The 20,697-nt window shown below is 39.0% G+C and overlaps 1 protein-coding gene across 2 annotated transcripts; it reads right to left on the minus strand.

The window, feature by feature from the left end:
- Positions 1 to 1,356: 1,356 nt before the first annotated feature.
- Positions 1,357 to 19,661, minus strand: LOC140227285 (uncharacterized). 2 transcript variants are annotated; one of them, XM_072307707.1, is made up of 8 exons: positions 19,472 to 19,661; positions 12,471 to 12,637; positions 11,068 to 11,278; positions 7,435 to 7,653; positions 6,154 to 6,359; positions 5,526 to 5,642; positions 4,484 to 4,703; positions 1,357 to 3,475 (listed from the first exon to the last, which is right to left on the minus strand). In XM_072307707.1, exons 1-8 carry the CDS (start codon positions 19,659 to 19,661, stop codon positions 3,351 to 3,353), a joined length of 1,455 nt encoding a protein of 484 aa, XP_072163808.1. In that variant the 3' UTR covers positions 1,357 to 3,350. The 2 variants fall into 2 exon arrangements, with proteins under 2 accessions (XP_072163808.1, XP_072163809.1); XM_072307708.1 differs by lacking the exon at positions 19,472 to 19,661 and adding an exon at positions 15,125 to 15,406.
- Positions 19,662 to 20,697: the final 1,036 nt, after the last annotated feature.

Raw genomic sequence — 20,697 nt, forward strand, 5'->3', positions numbered from 1 at the left:
TTTTTACCTTTTCCTTCCATTTGTGAAGCTGTCAATAATCATAGGCAAAAGAATGTATTGCTCTTTATGAGATAATACAGTATCTGAAAAGTTCATGACTCATCATCAATGGCATTGTAAAATGGTAAAATCTTCCTTCATAATGTCTTTGGGTAAAATCAGTTGGCAGATCCTAAAATCATAGTTTTCCTTTAAATAGATCCTGGTTTACACTCACAAAAGAGCTATAAAAGGAGATAAATCAGTTGCGGATCCAGAGGGGGGCGCACTGGGCATGCGCCCCCTCTTTATTGTTGGTTAAAACAAAAGAAAACAAGAGACCCGCGGGTCTAGCGCTCACCTGAGTATCGCAAGTTCACCCTTCATGCAGTCACTAATCTAAATTATTCACAGCTCTACTAAAATTTGACCAGGCATTCTCAAGTAGAAGATGAAAATGTACAATAAGGGCCCAAATCTTTTAAGATTCCTTAATTTGGGGGGATTGGGGCCCCCTGGGGCCCTCTGGGTGTGGCATGGTGCCCATTTTGATAAATTGAGATCCTGACCCCCTAGGGATGCTACCTGCCAAGTTTGACGAAAATCCATCATGAGGTTTTCAGGAAGAAGATGAAAATGTACAATTCAGGCCCCCATTTGGACCTTCCCACCCACCCCCCCCCCCCCCCCCCCAAGAGGGGCACCCCTGGATCTGCTATGAACAAACTTGAAACTACAGTCATTAATGTACTCACTCATAGTATCATCTTAGCTCTATAACTTCTGATTCTAGAGAAGATTTTTAAAGATTCCTTCATTTTGGGGGGTTGGGCCCCCCTGAGGGCCTCCTGGGTGGGGCATGGTGCCCATTTTAACAAATTGAGATCCTAACCCCCTAGGGATGCTACCTGCCAAGTTTGGTGAAAATGGGTCAAGGGGTTTTCAAGAAGAAGATGAAAATGTACAATTTAGGCCCCATTAGGACCCCTCCCCACCCCCCTCCCCTGAGTCCCAAGGGGGGCACCCCTGATTCTGCCATGAACAAACTTGAAACTACAGTCATCAATGTACTAACTCATAGTATTAACTTAGCTCTATCACTTCTGGTTCTAGAGAAGAAGATTTTTACAGATTCCTTAATTTTGGGGGGTTTGGGCCCCCCTGGGGGCCCCCTGGGTGGGGCATGGTGCCCATTTTAACAAATTGAATTCCTAACCCCCTAGGGATGCTACCTGCCAAGTTTGATGAAAATCGGTTTTGGGGTTTTCAAGAAGAAGATGAAAATGTAAAAAGTTTACGCACGACGCACGACGCACGACGCACGGCGGACGCCGGACGACGGGCGATCGCAATAGCTCACTTGAGCCTTTGGCTCAGGTGAGCTAAAAATGGGGCTGCATGGGGGCCCCCCTTTAATTTTATAACAGCGCCTCCCCTCTACAGAATTCCTGGATACGCCCCTGTAAATAGATCAAAGCATCCATATGCAAACCAGGATCTATTTCTTATATAGATCATATTGTTCTCCTGCATCAAAATATGATCTCCCTCTATGACAGAGTTGACTATTTCTTCTGCTTCTTCCATGAACAGGGTGAGCTCTAAGTAAAAACAAAATGTGCAAGCAATTCTTTCCATTAATGACATTTTCACAAAGGCAGCAAAGACTAAACAGTGAACCAGTAGTGCACATATCACACTCCTGTAAACCTAACTGTGCCCAGATGTACAATGCTGTGTTAGCATTCTGTGACTTCTAGGTGCTGGCTTATCAGTTTCATATGAAAAGCTAAATAAATATGTGTGTAAGAGCAACAACAATGACAACAAAGCAGACTGGTGTACATCTATCACATATTCCATTGATAATTGTTCACAGTGGTGGATTCAGAGGGGGGTGCACCATGCACGTGCCCCTTTATTTTTTGTTAAAACAGAAGAAATAGATAGAAAAAAATGGGAGTGCACCCCCTCCCCTTTAATTTTGTAAAGGCGCCTCCCCTTTACGGAATTCCTGGATTTGCCCCTGGTTCAGTTCCCGTGGGTTCAGTGTTGTTTTTTCTTTTTCTCATGAATTTGATATTTATCAACAAGCTTCCCATGACATGATATTTTGAAGGAAACTGATTCAATTTTGTGCTCATTGGTTAATAATGCATTTCCTGTGCACACTCTTGATCATGCTGTTTGCTGATACTGAAATAAAATTCTTGACACTTTGCTGCACACCATGCACACATTTAAAAAGACATTGACTGGCCCCACACATAAGTTGGACTACATGGTAATTTTCATTTCAAGTGAAACAAATCACATGCCTGCCACTCACTGGTAAAACAATTTCATCTTCAAAAGAAATTTACAGGTCCAAATCATGTCATGTCAAAACAATCACATAACATGATCTCCCATCTAGATAATGTAGAAACAAAGATTTGCATTTTTTTTTTTTTTTTTTTTTTTTGGGGGGGGGATACATTCCCTATTAATATGCCTAACTCTTTTCTTCTTTTTTTTTTACACTTTAGAGCAAAACATTAGCAAAATAAGTCCTATTTGCTGACTTTTGCATTAACAAAAACATTATAAAATCCAATGGCTTTTTTTTTTCAACTGTTTTGTCACACACACTTGACATGAGAAAGAATACAACCTTATCATCTTGCATCACACAAAGTGATTAGATATGAATTACACATTTAAAACAAGACACAAGTTGATCTTCAAATTCTAAACATCAGAACACAGAATTTAACTATGCATCACTACAAGACTTCTTCAACATACTTGAATTTTTTCCCAAACAGTGGCAACAGATGAAACACAACCAAATATTCTTCTTTTTCTTTCTCAAAGGCTTGACTTTTTTTGTCAATGTATTAATACTGAATCGGTTTACAAATAAACATCAATTGAAGATGCATACAAAATGTACAACAACAAAAAAAGAATTCAAACACTCAACACTCTCATCAGAAGTTAAAACCAAGGCGTCTTGTGCGCTACAGAAAGAAATGACTATCAAAGTCGGGTCAAAGGTCAAAGTTTAGTTTTTGTCATAATGTGGCAGTGCAAAGCTCTGTGTATACTCAACATCCATTCTTTCTGAGTCAGCACAAAGATGTTCTTGCCCAGCGGTTTAATGATGAACACGGGAAGCTGCTGAGTTTCTCATTTGCGAAGAACAGATGACCCTGCCATAGGTGCAAGAGGACCAGTGTCACAACACATTTACATCAATAGGACTAGCACCGAGAAAAATATGAGATTCGGGATGAAAAAGGCAGAACGCACTTTGGATGGGTCAGAAAGTGCCTCATTGGCGTCCTTTCCAAAGCAGCCAAGTCTGATAATCATGGCACGATCTTCCATCACTTTTGCTTCATAAGTCGGGCCTGTCTTTTCTGCTCACGATATCTGATGCTCGATAGCCGGCCATTGATAGCTTGGCCGATGTCACAGTAGGAGACATTTGGAAACTTGGTGATGACGGACTCTGCAACAAAACAGGTAAATGAAGAAAATACACACATTTAAGGAACATAAAAGTACAGATCAAAGCATCGACAAACTCTAGATGAAATTCACAAGATGTGCAGGACAAAACTTGTGCATCAAAATGTACTCTGCAATCATTTCAGGGAAAACTAGAATAGGTTTAATTCATAACATTGACATCAAATTTATTGAATGAATAGTTGTATTCCAAGCTACAGTAAGATTAAATGAAATCAAAACAAAAGTTAAAGGGAGGAATCTTGTTTGAAGTGAAACGCTGTTTGGGTTTGACATACAATATGTATCAAAGAGAAAGGAGAAAGTGGATGCATGAATGTGCCTGTCTCATTTCCCCAAGTTCTCTCTTCATAGGTACACATTCAAATTGTTGTCAACGCTTTCCTTGGCACTGTGGTCACTCGACAGGGAAGAGTTGATCATTTGTCCTGTTCTTGATGTTAGTATCTAGATGTTATAGCCAAACGTAAACTCACAAACGTGCAAACACACATATGTGACCCCCATCACATCACCCTGATAGAGTCAAAAAACATTTCAGACGAGAAAATGGCAGTGAAGGTGATATGGCTGAAAAGCAATAAATTTTACATTCGTTACAGAATCAAATCTCAGCTACAACTTATGTTTGCATTTCAAAGTCTAAATATGTTCTGAAACTTTAAACCTCTTAGCTTTATAAAACATGTTACCTTGAATTGACATTGAATATTTGAGTGTGTTATCTCCTTCATGACTGACTGCATTTAAAATTTGAAGCCCATTTTCTCCAAACTGTGTTATCTAGTTGCAGTCTTTCTTGCCTTTTCTGTAGTATGTTTTTTGACATAGAAAGGGACAAATTCTCTCTCAGTGGGAATGCTACCAAAACAAAAATATAGATTTCAGTTGACTTAATCAATCAGGCTTCATATTTATGGGTCTCATAGTGCATGCACTCGCATGAGAGCACGGAGATGTACAAGTGTCATCGCTGTGTGAGGCTTACTGTATATTGCATCCACTCTCTCCTGGTCCAGGGCGAGTTTTGGCTCCGCCTTCGTATCCCTTGTGCTCCGCCCACCCCGGAGGTTACTGTTGAGAAGCGTCTCCATGGAGAAGACGTAGGGCAGCATTCGGCGAGCGAAGGCCGTTGGCTGGTCCAGCTCGTTCAGTTTCTCCCAGTCCTCACGGTCAATGAAAACACCTGTGCCAGGGTGGATCTCGACCTGCAGAAGGGACAATGCGGATGGCATGTGAAGGGTTGATTTGCTAATGCATTCAAATTCAAATTCTAATAGAAATATTCTATGCCCCAAGGATGTGGATATGAACCACTTAATTCAACTGTTTTTACTTGATAGAAATCCATACTTGGCATTTAGTTTATGTGCAATCGTACATGTAGCTACAGTATGTTCAACAGAGCCAAAAGCTCTCTTGGCAATTTCATTTAAAAATGCAAGCATAAAATAAACATACGTGTATACCTGGAATAGGAAAATATAATTCATCAAAATCAACATCCACAGAGCTGTTGCAGCTCCAGCAGATAAGATCACAGATAATCAATCATGATGGCCATGGTTCACATCCCCAAGCAACAACAGTGTGAACCCTTGGGCAAGGCACTCTATCCTTTACTGCCTAGTCCTTTAGCAGGGACTCTAGGTCCCTTGGTTGCATGCTTATGAAGCATTTCATACTTCCTTAGCAGTCACATAAAACAAAATCAATTCTTATCAATCGATCAACGTCCGTGTGCCAAGCAATCAGATGTGTGGACAAGTTTTGTAGAAGCTGTCATTTTTGTGAGGTTTTTATTTTCGTGAATTTCACAAAACACCGTTGGGCCACAACTTTAACAAAATGTAAAAATATTGCAAATGGACATGCATTAGTACACTTACAATAGCAAAGACAAACAACATCTATTACAGCAAAAATGTGTGTGACCTCGTCATTCATGAAAATATCTGAACATGCCTCCAGTAACCTTAGGGTTTGGGAAATTCAACTAGCTGTGATTTTATCATCATTGTTACCATTACCTGGCTTGGCTTCTGGCCCGGGGCCCTACGACCTGGTGAGGAAGCTGAAGTCTTCTCATTCCTTGCTGCCTTCACCCCGTTCACAGCTTGATTCTCAGACTTCACTTTCTGCCTGAACTGTACACATACACACACACAGACAGAATGTAAACACTTATGTGCTTGAAAGGCTATGATGAAACTTTGTTCAATGTTTTTCCAGAAATATAACAATGAAAATTCTCCCTATAGAGTCATGAAACCTTTTGTCACTTACTGCATAATTTGACATTGATCACAGATACATATTACAATTAAGCCACAGTCATTCAAGACAGAGTAAATATACATCACCCCATAAAAGCCACCCAACTTTTTAATTCTGTCTAGCCATAACTCACCTAGAAATACTCATAGAATTTTGTATCATCCAGGAGCTTGTAACCTGGGCACTGTTTCATAAAGCTCTTCGTAAAGTTACGAACAACCTATCAACGACTGGTGATCAGTTCTGATGTGCTATACTTCCATAATTCAGCAAAAGAACTCATCACCAGTTACTCTTAAGTCGTTCGTAACTTTACGAACAGCTTTAAGAAACACCACCCTGCATGCAAATTGGTAGAACTAATCAAGAGACACAACTCACCAGTTCGGTCTCTTTCTTCAACACATTGGAGGGCCTGACAATGTTTGCCGACTTCCTGCCCCTCCTGTGGTGACCCCGCCCACTGGAAGGAGCTACTGGTCTTGCAGGCATCGGGGTGGTGGACTGGGGTTCTATGGCGTAGCTGCCGTTGCCATGCATGCCAACTCCAAGGGCTTTCAAAGCAATGGCGTGGACCTTTGGGAGCTCTGGTTTATGCAAGAACAAAATGGAACTACTCATAACAGAAATGATCCTTACACACATTTCAACAAATCCAACATTAACCTACATAATTTCAATTTCATTTTATACAGAAGATATGACTTGCAAGTACTCTTTGCTGGACTCTTTATGAAAAGTTGATATTTCCTTGGTATCCAGTTCATCAAAACTCACTTCAAGGGCTTAATACACACACTGCCAGTTTAAAATGGAGTCAGTGTACATCTAACATGCATACTTACTTCAGTAAGGGCACATCATTCTACAGTATGTTTGAAATGTTTCACTCTTGAAGTTGGCAAGCATTTGTGCACCAAAAGCCAGATATTGATTGAAAATAGACAAATTGCACATTAACAGTTTATTAACTAAATCAAAATCTTTCTGAAAGAAAAAATCCTATCTATAATTTCCAGAGCATACTTTCTTGTTCCGGGTGAAGAAATTCAAAACAATACTACACGGCACCTCTGCTGAGAAGCTATGGATAGATACGCAATAGAGTATGCAAGGTTTTTATTTTTGCGAAATTTGCGAGTAGGGTGCTATTAGCAAATTTAACAACATGTGAAAGTATTAACTCTGATTTCATGATGACTGTGACACGAATGTGAATATTTCTCTCTCCACAGCTGTATTCCACCACCACAAATTTAAACATTTGCAAAATTGAGGTGTAAATTTTCTTCAATTTGTCTCCTTCTAGAAATGAAATCTGTAAGTTCACAATTGCTGATCTGTAATTTAGCACACATGTCAGAAAAAAAGGAACCACAGGACTCGAACCTGTCATCTACTGCTTTCAGGGCAGCGACACTACCACCAGGCTATCTCTGGTTGCCGGCAGTGACACGATGATTGTCGAGGGAGACAAACCGAAGAAAATTCACACCTCAACCTTCACCCTCTGATTGATATTCTCTTGCTTTCATTTGCGAAATTGTTGGGCAGTCTGGATTCGCCAAATGATTAGACCAACTTAACTGCCAAGGATGAGAAAAGAAATACTGGTAAAGCCTGGGCGGCATTCAAATCATTGAAGCGTTTTCGACCTCTGACCTTTGCACACTTGGTGTCTCAGAAGCATGATCTCATCACGCAAACCCCGGACCTCCATGCGCAACTTCTCCAGCTCAGACAGCTCATACTCCGGAGGATAATCGGTCTCACTCTCCTCTTCTTCCTCCTCCTCCTCCTCCTCCTCCATCCCCGCCGCATCATCCATCATGTTCTCCAGCAGGTTGCCACGCCCTTCTTCCATGATGTCATCAGTCGACTCTACATCAGAAGGAAAGAACACATATCCATGTTCATTGCAACTGACTGACAAGTAGCCCTACATTGACGTAAAGAAGCATCAAATTAATTAGAAGATGTTGATGCAGAGCAATCTTTTTTAATCAATCATTTGCAATTAAAAATAAGATGCAAGAATTTTATCAATTTGAACATCCATTTTTTTTCCTCTCCAAATTGGCCATAGAGTACATGATGAAGATGAACTGTGAGCTAGTATTATAGATTCTGCGCTGTGCTTTCATTAAGAAGGGTGAGGGTTTGATGAACCCAGCACTAGTTTTCTTCAGCTTGTTACTGTAAAAGTAATGTATCCTATCACCTATAACCTGTATACCCACGTGTATAGATGTGCATTTGAACACCAGTGTTTGATTTGCGCATGCTTTACAGGTTCTCCGTAATGTATATATTACTGGCCACTATGTTGTTGTATGGTCCAAGGAAAAAATAGACCCCACTTTTTCTTTCCCCAAAACTACACTTATTGAGAAACAACATAGATATAAAGTAGATGAATCAGGTACTGTATGAACCGTATATTTGAGATTTTTATTTTCATGAATTTTGCAAGTTGGGTGATATTTGCAAATTTAACTAGAAATGTCGCTACAGCGACTGGTTATACCCCCGCCAAACAACATTTCATAAGCTTTGGTCAAAACAACATTTCATAAGCTTTGGTCATAAAACTGAGGAAGTAGTTAAATCCGCAAGATCTTTCCTTGATCTTCTGCCATTAATATGCCATTACCATGGCAACGTACTTTCGGGTACTGTCAAAAAATGCGTCTTGCACATCTACAACCAAAGGCACACATCTGTACCAAGTTTCATGGAAATTGGGCAAAAACTGAGGAAGTAGTTTGCAACACAAAATTTTCCATCATTTTGGCTCATAATATGTGAGCTGTTACCATGGCAACATACTTTTTGTCACTGTCAAGAAATGTGTCATGCTGACCTATATCCTAAGACAAACATTCAATATGAATTCCATGAGAATTGGAAGAACACTGATGAAGCAGTTTTGCCATGAAGCATTTTGCCCTATATTTTACCAATAACATGCCGTTACCATGGCAACGCACTTTTTGCCACTGAAGAAATATGTGTCTTGCACATTAACATATTCAGATGAACATCTGTACCTAATTTCATAAAAATTGATCAAAAACTGTGGGAGGAGTACGCGACGCAAAATTTGTACCCATTTTTGCCCATAATATGCCGTTACCATGGCAACGTACTTTTGGGGTACTGTCAAAAAATACGTCTTGCACATCTACAACCCAAGGCACACATCTGTGCCAAGTTTTATGGGAATCGGTTGAAAACTGAGGAAGTAGTTAGCAACGCAAGATTTGCAACGGACCGACCGCCCGACCGTCCACTGATTCCTATATATACCCCCTTCAAACTTCGTTTGGCGGGGGTATAAAAATGCATAGAAATATTTACTCTGATCTTGACATGAATGTGACATGCAGGCAATACATTCCTCCCTTCAGTACTGTACTCTATGATTGCAAATTTAATGACCCACGAAATTGTCTAGAATTCACAATTTGCGAAAACTTAGACTCCATAAACATATGCCGTGTACAGTAGAATTCTGAAAATGAGATGGGTTGACTGCATATAATGATAATGATAATGAAAGGACATTTATATTGCTCAGCTACTATAATAATATACTCTACTGCGCATTACAAAATGACATGCATACAAGAAATTCAAACAGAAAATACATTACTTCAAGAGATGACTTTTTAACCTGGCCTTAAACTCATTAATATTGTCATGATATAGCAAATACTAATTTACAAATCACTGTAATCTTTGCGAACTTGATTCCAAGTATTGAAATGCAGTAAGTATGCCCCCGTGGATACTGTAGAATTATGTAAAGCCAATTTGCTGTTCAGTTCTAGTTGTACAATACATATTAGCAAATAACTGTAAAGGAAAATGAGACACAGAGTTGCAATGAGCACTGTCATGAACAGTCCCTGAATGGTTTATTATGCTGCTGCGAAAGATCATTTCTATTAAAGGCATAATTTACCATTTGCAGATGAAACTAAAACCCAGCATTAGTGCTTTAAAATAGTTCTAAAATGTGAGTTAGGGATAGAAACAACCACTGTACAAATATGAATTCATATAATCGATGTTAAGTATTGTTAAATACACAAAATGTGAACAATAGATATAATAAGAATGCTTCCAGACTAAACCGTCTACAGTTATGGTTTATTGAGAAAAGTACTGATATATCCTTGTATTTTAGGATTTATTGCGAAAATTTTATATTTTAGGATGTTTTGTGATACAACAGATGTACACATATGTATCAAAGGTGATATCTTGAAAATTTTTTAAATCACTGTTCCAAAGGTAAACTGGACCTTGAAAGCATCAAAGGGATTTTAACATACAAACAAAATGGATTATGAGGGTGGTATCTAGCTTTACAACTGTATTGTTTCGAAGGTTTAAAATTTGGGGCCATTTGAACCATGGCTAACTACAAACTGTAGTCAGAGTAGCATGTGAATCCTGATTTCCACCTTTAGCAATGGTCAGCGATTGGCAAACATAGACATGGAATTTGTATTTCAAAACCAGGGCCTACACTTGGGTGCAAAATAAAGGCAAATTTCTTTTTTTAAAGTTGGGGTCTATTATCAAATTAAGTAAGCCTTGAATGATAAATGAGTGGTCAGAGCATGGAGCTAACCTGAGAATGTGTAAAGATTGCACTACATATAAAACCTTTTAAATGCCAGTCTGATTCGCATGTTTGGAGCACTCTGGCATTTGGGGTTGATTCCAGTAATGGAGGCAAAATCATTCAGTCAACTTCACTGAGTTGACCTCACGCAAGTCAGAAAATTGGCTAAGTCTACGGAAAATTAAAAGGTGGACGGTAAAGATGCATTGATTATATCATCTCCTGTATACGCTTGAATATTTAGCGAGGTTTTTATTTTCGCGAATTTCGCGAGTCGGCTGCTATTCACAAAATTATTGACTCTAATACTCCGAAATTATTGACTCTAATAATCCGAAAATATTGACTCTACTGCCAATATGAATGTGACTTACGCGTATACATTTCTCCGTTCAATACAGGAATCCACGATCGCGAATTTAACCACTCGCGAAATTGTCAGGAAGTCCCGATTTGCAAAAATTTAGACTCGCGAAATATATGGCGTATACAGTAAGTCCTTATTTACGTAAGTCAAATGAATTCCTTCACTAACTTTGAATTAGAATTGTTCAACGTTGCCTGTAAGTTTTGGAGAATTTTGAACATCACAAAGTGGTGGCAAAGAGCCCATATCTACTGATTGTTATCTTATACAAATGAATGCTTGTTACGAGTACCTTCCACTTCCCTCTCTGAAGACATCTCTTGGTAGGCGTTCTGTGCTGAACTGATTTTGCCCAGCTCATCTTGGTCCTGGTCCTGGTCCTGCTCGGGGCAAGAGGAGGCCGCGTTCTGCGCTTGGAGAGATTTCTTCATCCCACCCCTCCTTGGGGTCGATGGCGACGAGTTCTCCAACCCCATCCTGGCATTTCTCCCCTTGAGACGTTTCTGCAAGAATAGAAAGAGTGAATGAATAAGAAATAAAGGGTGCATTCGAGCGCTCTAAAGCAAACTACAGTATAGCGAACCGAGCCAAAGCGTATCGTACTGAACTGTGCCAGATTTGGAGCGTTTGAGCGCTCTGTGGAGAAAGCGTATAAGTTATTCTTAGAGGGAGTCACAAATTTTGTAGCAAGAGGGTCATTCACCTAGCTCGCTTAAATTACTTACAGATGTCCAGAACAAAGAGGATGAACTCTTTGCATTATGACATATGTGCATGTTACGTGCATTCTTAACACACAGAGTTTTGGTACACTTTGGTACCCTTGGAGCACATCGGGAAGTGGTCCACTTTTGGCTCCGTCCAGTACAGTACGGTAAACTTTAGGAGCATTCGAGCGCTCCTCTGGCACAGGTACACGTACAGTACAGTTCAGTTCGCTTTAAGAGAGCACTAACTCACCCATATTTATTTATATCTGGGGATGATTCTTATTGTTGACATTGTCCTTTATCATCACATACAATCTGATGCATCCTTTAAAGTGAGGTATACACTAGTAAGATTTGAACCATCAACAATATTCAAATTGTGCTGCTCTGGATTATAATGCACAAAAACTACAACTGTGCAAGGCTCGATATCAGCAGTGGCCCAGTTGCCCCTGGCAACGAGAAATTGATGTCTGGCCACCACTTTTTGATAAAAGATATGTTTTGGTGGCACAGCATCAAATTTCACTGTTGGGCCGCCAAAAGAAAAAGTTAGTGTTGACCTATATAATAGCTTGCTGTGTCCAGGGAGGTAGAAAGAGATCTCTGTGTCACAGTTCTGAAGTTAGAAGTAAATGATCATGCAGCGAGCAATGATGGCCCTTAATAAGACTACCACATGACACCAGAATTTTGCTTCTGCTCCCTGATTCATCTGTAACTCTTGTTTCTCTCTTTATTTTCCTTCTAAGGCTGCATTTGGTGCTGTTCACAGCATATTGAATATCGCTTTGTTCTTGGCTGAATAAATGATAATAAGCAGATGATGATGTGAATAAGTGAAACAATGATGATTATAATGAAAACAATAATGATAACATGGAATGATAACTGCAATAATCACCAACATTGTTTATCAATGATCATGGTCTTCACAACAGTGTCACCAAAAAAAGAAAACAAAAAGAAAAAGTTGTTTCCTGACCTTTTCATCCCCGCTGGATGACCGGCAGGCATCCGTGTCGGTCTCGTCGTCGCTTTCGTAGAGGCGTTTCTTCGGGATCCTCTTACGCTTCCCCGTCACAACGAGGTTGCTCTGCTCTTTCACAGAGGTCATCGTGTGGAGCTGTCTCTTTAGCTCCACCTCCTTGTCTGCAGTAGGGCGGGGCACATGGATGCAGTAGGGTGGGGCAGATAGATGCAGTGGGAAAAGTGAGTTACCGGTATGCAGATTGATGATGGGTAAACTTTCAATGGTCCTGCAGTTGGCAATGAGTACTGATGTGATGGTGTCATAGTCTTCTGTTATTGTAAAAACTTGTGTATATTTTCGCACTAGGCCATAACAGGTATTAGATTAGTTTAACACGTTTTTAATTTTGTGGAATCAAGACATCAACTAATGTACTGGAACATGTGGCAAGAGCAAATTTTTACTTTTTTTTTTTTTTTTTCAAGCTAGTTTCTGGTTGCGTGAAATGCCCGAAATTTCAACACTGCAAAAATGTCCACCTTTACTGTACAATTTAGTACTAGTTTCAAACAAGTCACCCTTGCACAAGGCTTCGGGCAGTACACTGGAAGCAAATCGACAAGCATGGTTAGCAACCATCCTGTTCATAGATATTTCAGGCTATGTGAGGTTATCTAGAACCAGTTACCACAGCGATAAATGGCTATGACATCTGTAATTCAGTACTCTATACTGTAATTACAGACTTGTCAACAATTTAAAGACCACAGTGATTAAAAAGATAATAATAATACACAGTGAAAATCGTATTCTCTGAAGGGAAAATTTACTACATATGTGTTAAACAAAGTTTGAGGAAAAAAGCACAGTTTTCATTTCACATTTTTTTTTTGTTAATTCTTTATGTAGATAAAGAAAAATGATATTGATATCTTTTTTTTTATTTTCAGCCTATCCAGAAGTACATATCTTAACACATAACAACTCAAGTTACTAAAGAGAGGGGGTAAACTTATGAGGAAATGACAATCATTTCTGCCAAGAGATTTTCCAAGGACTTGGTGGGTTAGAAGTGAAACGCAATGCTGACTGTTCTCTTTACCAAGTGAAAAAAGCTGGAAAGAACATTTTTCACACTTGGTTTAGCACCCCCCCCCCCCCCTGCTTTATACAGTGTATGTGACTTTCCATGCAACAAGTGTGACTAAAATGACATTTAATTAGTCTTCTTCTCTATAGCCACACACAATCAAACAATCTGCAGAAGAAATGCTATGTGTTTCATGAACAATGTTAGTGAAAGGAAAAGTTGATTAAAAAAAAAAACAATTTCAAGGCACGGAAGAACATTTAAAATGTTAAACAAGTTGGTCTCTCTAGTTATTTAAAAACAAGAGGAACAGAAAGATCTGGGAGCAATCAACTTACAGAGCTGTCAAACATACATGCAGAATACTTTAAAACAAAACAAGACTATAAAACTATGAATACAGACAAACTGTCTGATATAAAGTCAGTTAGTCAAACCAGAAACCTGTGAGGAAGAACAAAACTTGATGTGGTCTGGTCTCTTTCAGTAGAAAAATATTATACTTGCATTACAATCAGATATAGAGACTGAGATACATTGTACAGAGAGGGGGTGGAGTAATTAACGGGAAGAGAAAACAACAGAAAGAGTAAAGGAAAACAGCAGGAGACAGCACAAGGAAAACAGACCTATGAAAACAGAGTAGATAGAAGATAGCAGACAAGGAGGAAATGGGATTATCATGGACAAAAGAAAAGATGAAAAAGGAAGAGCAAAAGACAAGAAGAGAGGTACAGAAAGAGAACGATAGGAGAAAGGAGAGATAGTGGCTGAAAAGAGCAGAAAATAGAGAAAGGGGAAAAGCAATTAAAGAGGAGTGAATATAATGCAGATATATCTAGTCTTTTTGGTTACCTTAGATTGCTATCTTATATTCATTGTACTTGTATGCTTGTAATCAGAAGAGACTACACAGGATTTCTTTGACCGATAATCATATACAGAAGATTGACTGGTTACAGAGTCAGGACTATCAATCACACTGTTCACTTGTAAAGTTGTATGCTGACGTACACTGTGAGCTGTGATTATTAAATCACTGTGCACAATGCATTCATTCACTGCATCAGTAATTCATATTTCACATACAATTGTATTATACATGTACCGAAAGGAAACGGACCCATTCACGTGGCAAAGGACTAGGCCATATAGTCAAACACAGAGAGAAAGAGAAACAATCAGACCCAAAACTTGGGCTCTGACAGGCATGCATGCACAGGAAGTAGCCAGAACATGTATGTTTCCTGGAACATGTAACAACACACTCACATGAAAATCACAAGCTTTGAAATGGCAGAAAACATAAAGCTATGACATGCAAAACAATGGAATACTGTACTATTCAAAATACGCTGAAAACATATAGGCAGCACACATAACAAGTATTGTATGCAATGCACACGGCACCTTCTGGACAAGAAATGTACCCTGCATCAGCCGAACAACACTGAGGCACAATGGAAGTAAACATGTACTGCAACTTTTGGCATAAGAATATAAGAACACACAATGTACGGAAGCATGAGAGCCAATAAACCAGGTGATCTAACCCTGTTCTTGAAAACAAAATTACCTCTCTTCATAGACAGGTCGATAGCATCCATACTCTCTGCAAATGTCCTTACAGCATGCAATTTGTTATTGCCTGGGGAGATGATAGCCTATATCACTGATGAACTATATTGGATGCAATAAAAGTAGAGCCACAAGAAAACATGAGCAAGCCACAATAGAACTGTGACATGCTCATGTGTATATGATCTCTTGCTCTACTCACAATACCACAAGCCACGCATGGTGTAGACAGCAAGGGGAGGGGAGGGGAGGGGGTAGAAACAGACCTGCCTCTGCTTCTACATTGTTGACTCACTCAATCTCTTTTTTGTGTGGAGAGTGCATATGATAATATGCATTCATATGTCCCGCCTAGCAGACATATATTTCTGGCATGTGTATCAGCAAAGGAGAGAGACAGAGCTAGAGGAGAAATGTATAGAGGCCATTCACCGTGCACCAAGTCAAGCAGGTAGACACAACAATATTTCACTACCTACACTTGTACACATTGCACAATAAGGAGATCCATACGATATGCTTGGCACGGTGCAGAATTATGCAAGAATCCTATTGCTATGTCCTTTTGTCAAAACATTCTTTCCGAGTTCCTTGTGGCCCGACTCTCTTCATTGCCAGCCTGTTTGGTATTCACACCTGGACATAAGCAGTGCTCCTTTTGATCAACTCCAGTATTCAAATTCTTTGAAGGTATAAGTTGTAATACACCACAGCTGCAGAGGATAAATGCATAATTACACTTGTCCAGGCATAATCATGTACAGTGTATCTAGTGTGTTTGTGCCATAAACAATCTACCCTGTAACTCTACATTGAAAATTGCCCCTACATATATTAGTACATCCTGCTTCACATACACTGTAGCTTACTTTTCTTCTCACCTCCCTGCTTCTAACCATCAAGAATACAGTAAATACATCACATGAATGTCAACTTGAAATTTATCCAATGTAGATCATGCTAAATATATGGCATGATGAGAGTCATACATAGTTTTGGAAGGTGTGTTGTGTGTGTACATTGGCTGCATGTATTTCTGCACAGTAATGGATTATGAATATAAATTTCTTCACATAATTTGCCAAGATAGGTCTATAGGCCCTATACTAACATTGCACATTAAAATGTACAATGTTATATGTCCCTACAAGGGAAAAGATATTAAATCCAAACTGGCAAAATGAGATATTGTGCTAACTAGTCTGTAGTATGTGTATGCAGGTACCTGTATCATACAGTGTACAGCTGTATATATTTAAAAAGATATATTCAGTCGTTTCTATTTAGATCCAGAAAATGAGGAACACCGTCAAAACCGTTTTCAAGTTCTCAATTACAGAGACCATATATTCAAACTCTGTACATTTTTGCAAGTCTAAACATTATGATGGTAACCCACTACAATGAAGACTCAAAGCATGGTTCAAAAGGTACATGTAGTCACCAGCATAAACTTGGTATACACTATCATACAAGTTACACTGTAAATTGTGCATGTACATGTACTGATACAGTGTTCACTGCACCAATATACTGTTTCCACAGCTTAAAATTCTCCTGGTTGAACAGTCGCATACTATAGCACTATATACTCAGCCAAAAATACCAGGTACACTATGCTAATTAGAACCATGCAGACCCAGTATAATTTGACATGTCACAGTCTACAAAACTTTTTAGGACAAGATGTACAAACTAACTCCAATAAACATATTTGAAGTAACAAATCTTATTGACAGCTCATTCTTTAATTCAAACATAAAATGCAGTCATTTTTATCCAATAGATCTACAGTGCAATCACATTCAATAACAATTAAGTTGTACAGCTAATAAAGTATTTCAGCCTACTCAAATATCACACACTAGTCTTCAACTAAATGACAGTTGTTGCATTAAAAAATATTAATTTCAGATGTCAGCTGTTCAATGGACAAAGCTTCCTTTAACATACGATGTCCATAATATTACAACTGTATTTGTTTGGACTGTAGTTCACACCAATTATCCTGGTTAATTATGTTTTGGAAAAAAATATATAATGCTACCATAACCACAGCTATTGTAATTACTCAAATCTAAAAGCACAAAATGGTATTGAAACTATCTCGTAATTAACTACCAGTGACAATAACAATGAAACATGGAATCCAAGGCTTAATCCCACCTAGAGATATACAGTTGCTGTACACTTGTACATTATGCCTGTCACACATATTGTGTACTGTGAGGTACAAACACATGTACATGTAAAGTCATTATGGAGTACATGTAGGCCCTACATGCAAACATTGACATCACTTGTGTGTCTAGAACCAAATCATGCACTGGAATTTGGCAGATTGATTCATTATATGTTAAGCAGCCATTATAATAATGTGTGCTCTGATTTTCAACTTGCACATTTTATTTGATCTCAATACCACACAGCAAAATAATTACACCATTTTCAAAAGGCAGTACACCTGGTAACACACAGTGCATTTAGGTTCTACCAAGTACCGGTATACCCACTCAATGTGATTGTACAGTGAATTACTAAACTATGTGCATGTACTCCAAGCAATCATCCATATACGTGTATACTTTGAAAGAATTACACACGGATCTAGACCTACATCATTGTATACAGTAGTTGTACATGTACCATCTTGTAGGCCCCTATAGGCCTCCCTAAAATAGACCCAGCTATCTATGCACTACAGTATAGTGAAATCAAAACACTCAAAACCTGACAAGCAGAGTAAAGATCACATATGTTCTAAATAGTTCATATAAATTAAGCATGCATCTTGCGTCACTAAAACACCCCCCCCCCCAAAAAAAAATAAATAAAAAAATAAAAAATCCCTTTACCAACTATGTTAATTGTACAGTTCCCTGCATGGCCATGTTGTTTGCTGACCAGCTTGTCTCAACAAACAGAAACACGATCACATTTATTCTATACAGTTTCTGTGAAACCTGTATTTAAAACCTATAAAACAAGATGCTATACTAGTCTAGATTTAAGGAAGTATAATAGAACTTTATATCTGTCTCGTAACATTGATAATTTCTTTCCGCTGTGACTGTCTGAAGACATACGTTGTGCTTTGGAGGTACAATAGAGCTAGACTTTGACTGGTTTATAGGTACTCATGCAATCAAGTTTAATATTTAAAATCAAAAGATTTTCTACGCGTGTAGTCGTGTAGGCTTATAACAATCACTGTAACACTTAACAGGAAATGTAAATAAAGATCTCTCGACCCAAGTGAGTTGTAAACCGCACGCCTGAAAATCTTTTCATCATGGCATCATGTTACTGCGGTAAACAAAAATGTATCACTTCTAATTTCTACACAGTATGCATCTATAATGTATTCATGCAACAGCCAACATCGGTACAATCCAAAATCTGTACACTGCAAGGGCAAATCTTTTGATTACAACTCAATTCATTTTGCATAATAATGATGTTCTGGTGTAGTACTAGCTAGGAACTAGATGGACCAAGGGTGGACCAGGTCCTACTTCTACAAGTTAATAGGCCTAGTCGAGCCCTACTATAGCCTGAATTAATTGTTTTCTCGAGTTGAGGTAGCGACCTACATACCATGGCCCTCCTCAATTCAGTGTCTGTGTGGTCTGTACTCCCACACGTACAGCAAACATCCCCTTCCAAAGCTGATAGTACAAAGAGATCTAGGCCCATCTATTTCAACTTCATATGTTGTTAGAGCCTAAACATTAGAATCCATCTCAGTAGGTACAATTTGAGACCTGAATTGAGCATGCAGCTAACTGTTAGAGCTGCAGAGTGGAAAACTTAATGTTTTGGGTCTAAGAACTAATGATCCACAATTAGGGCAGACTCTCCTCTACCCAAGTAAGAAGTCTAATTACAAGTGAATTCATATCGTTATTTCCAATACATTATGTAACTTCTCTGTTTATTGGTGAGTTAACCCTCCGTTGAAGACGAAATGACACATTTCGGGAACAGCACATAGAGCTCTAGAGTCCAGACCAATCGTGTGGCTCCCAAAATTGAGCGAAGAGAAGATCACAGTCTGATAATTACATGCATTCATTCACCGTGCGGTTATCGCGCACAAGCATAGACTTACTACGCATACAAACATTGACAACACACGTGCTGATTTCAGTCAACGGATGGAACATATGTTTCTTTGCCGTGCATTCTGAAACTAAAAGAGCTCCCAAATTTTCTACAAAGATACTAAGAGCACCAGATGTGAAGTGTACTCTACCAGATAAATGTAGTACATACCACAATGGTCTTTTGTTATCAGGATAGAGTAGGGAAGTGTAAATCAGGCCCTAAAGGAGCTATCTCTCACCGCTAGTTTGCAGAATTTTCGCCTCTCCCATAGGCCATCCACCGGGCGGAGGTTTTTTCCTTCCCTGGCCTTCTCTCCACTCGATGAGATACATTTCCGGTGTATAACCAAGAATCCACTCGCTTTTCACCACGCTATATGAGCCTGCGTCAGCCTCATTCGTCCACTCAACAAGAGCATATTTCTTCATTTTAGTAAATTCTTCTGATTACTACCAAAGGAAGAAGATGATACTTTCTTTCTGGGACATTAAAGGGAGGTCCAATCACAACCGTGGACATAATAGACTTTTTGCGTGTAAGCCAATGGAGACTAAGTAAGTTGTGCGGATATATCCGCGCGAAGCCTATGTAGTTCTCATCTATTTACACCAATTTTAGCGAGATGTAGTTTTTACCCACTGAAATTCTACTTTAAAGCAGTACCTGAAAATCTCGTTCGTAATCAAAAGCATTTGAGGTCAATTTTTGGTTACATTTTATACATTAAGAAGTTTTAATCTCATTCTGGATGGCCTTCGACATTCATCCGCGATGAGTGAGTACGAATATATTCCGTGATGGTGAGAGAAACATATTCGTCGGAAACTCTAATACAATAAAAGTACAAGAAGACCTCAAAGAGGCACAACACTGATACATTTCCAGTTGATTATACATAGTTCCTCCTAGGGTAAAATGCATTATTTTGTGTTCATTTCCACGGAAACGCCGTCAGCTTACCCTCGATATACCACGTTCCGTATACGGCGAGTGTGGTGAAAGCCCAAACTGCTTGCAGCCAGGACTACGCCATTTTTATAGCAGTGTTGGGTCTGATCGCATCACAATCATAACACAGAGATCAAAAGCATAGCACAGAGCTTGCTGTTGTCTGCCACCGATTCCGCCAGGGAAGCGCACATTGAGACAGAAAGGTTGTTTCAATCACCTTATGAAATGTCAAATTATGCACTGATTGACGATTGTCTGTCACGAAGTCACAAAATTTCCATGGTCGGTTGTAGAAATAAAAATACCAGTTTGCAAAATCGTAATAATCTATTCATTGTGTTAAAAAAAAAAAAACGATGATATTGCTTGGATGCATTCACGAATTATTAGGCCTACACGTCTGACTTGGTGGGGCAAGGAAACAATTGTCTGGTGAAGAATTTTTTTTAAAAGCATTAATCCCGCAAAATGTCTGCCACGTATTTGCTATGAAAACAACTAGCTGGGCATCTG

Source organism: Diadema setosum, chromosome 4, assembly GCF_964275005.1.
Source record: "Diadema setosum chromosome 4, eeDiaSeto1, whole genome shotgun sequence".
NCBI lineage: Eukaryota > Metazoa > Echinodermata > Echinoidea > Diadematoida > Diadematidae > Diadema > Diadema setosum.

Bases quoted from the DNA above. Each gene is read 5' to 3' on its own strand.
- LOC140227285 (XM_072307707.1), bottom strand. From the start codon at position 19,661: ATGAAGAAATATGCTCTTGTTGAGTGGACGAATGAGGCTGACGCAGGC. The intron at 12,638-19,471 runs GTGAGAGATAGC...GCCCTACTGCAG, and splicing joins GAAAATTCTGCAAACTAGCG to ACAAGGAGGTGGAGCTAAAG. The intron at 7,654-11,067 runs GTACTCGTAACA...CTTCTGATGTAG, and splicing joins TTCAGAGAGGGAAGTGGAAG to AGTCGACTGATGACATCATG.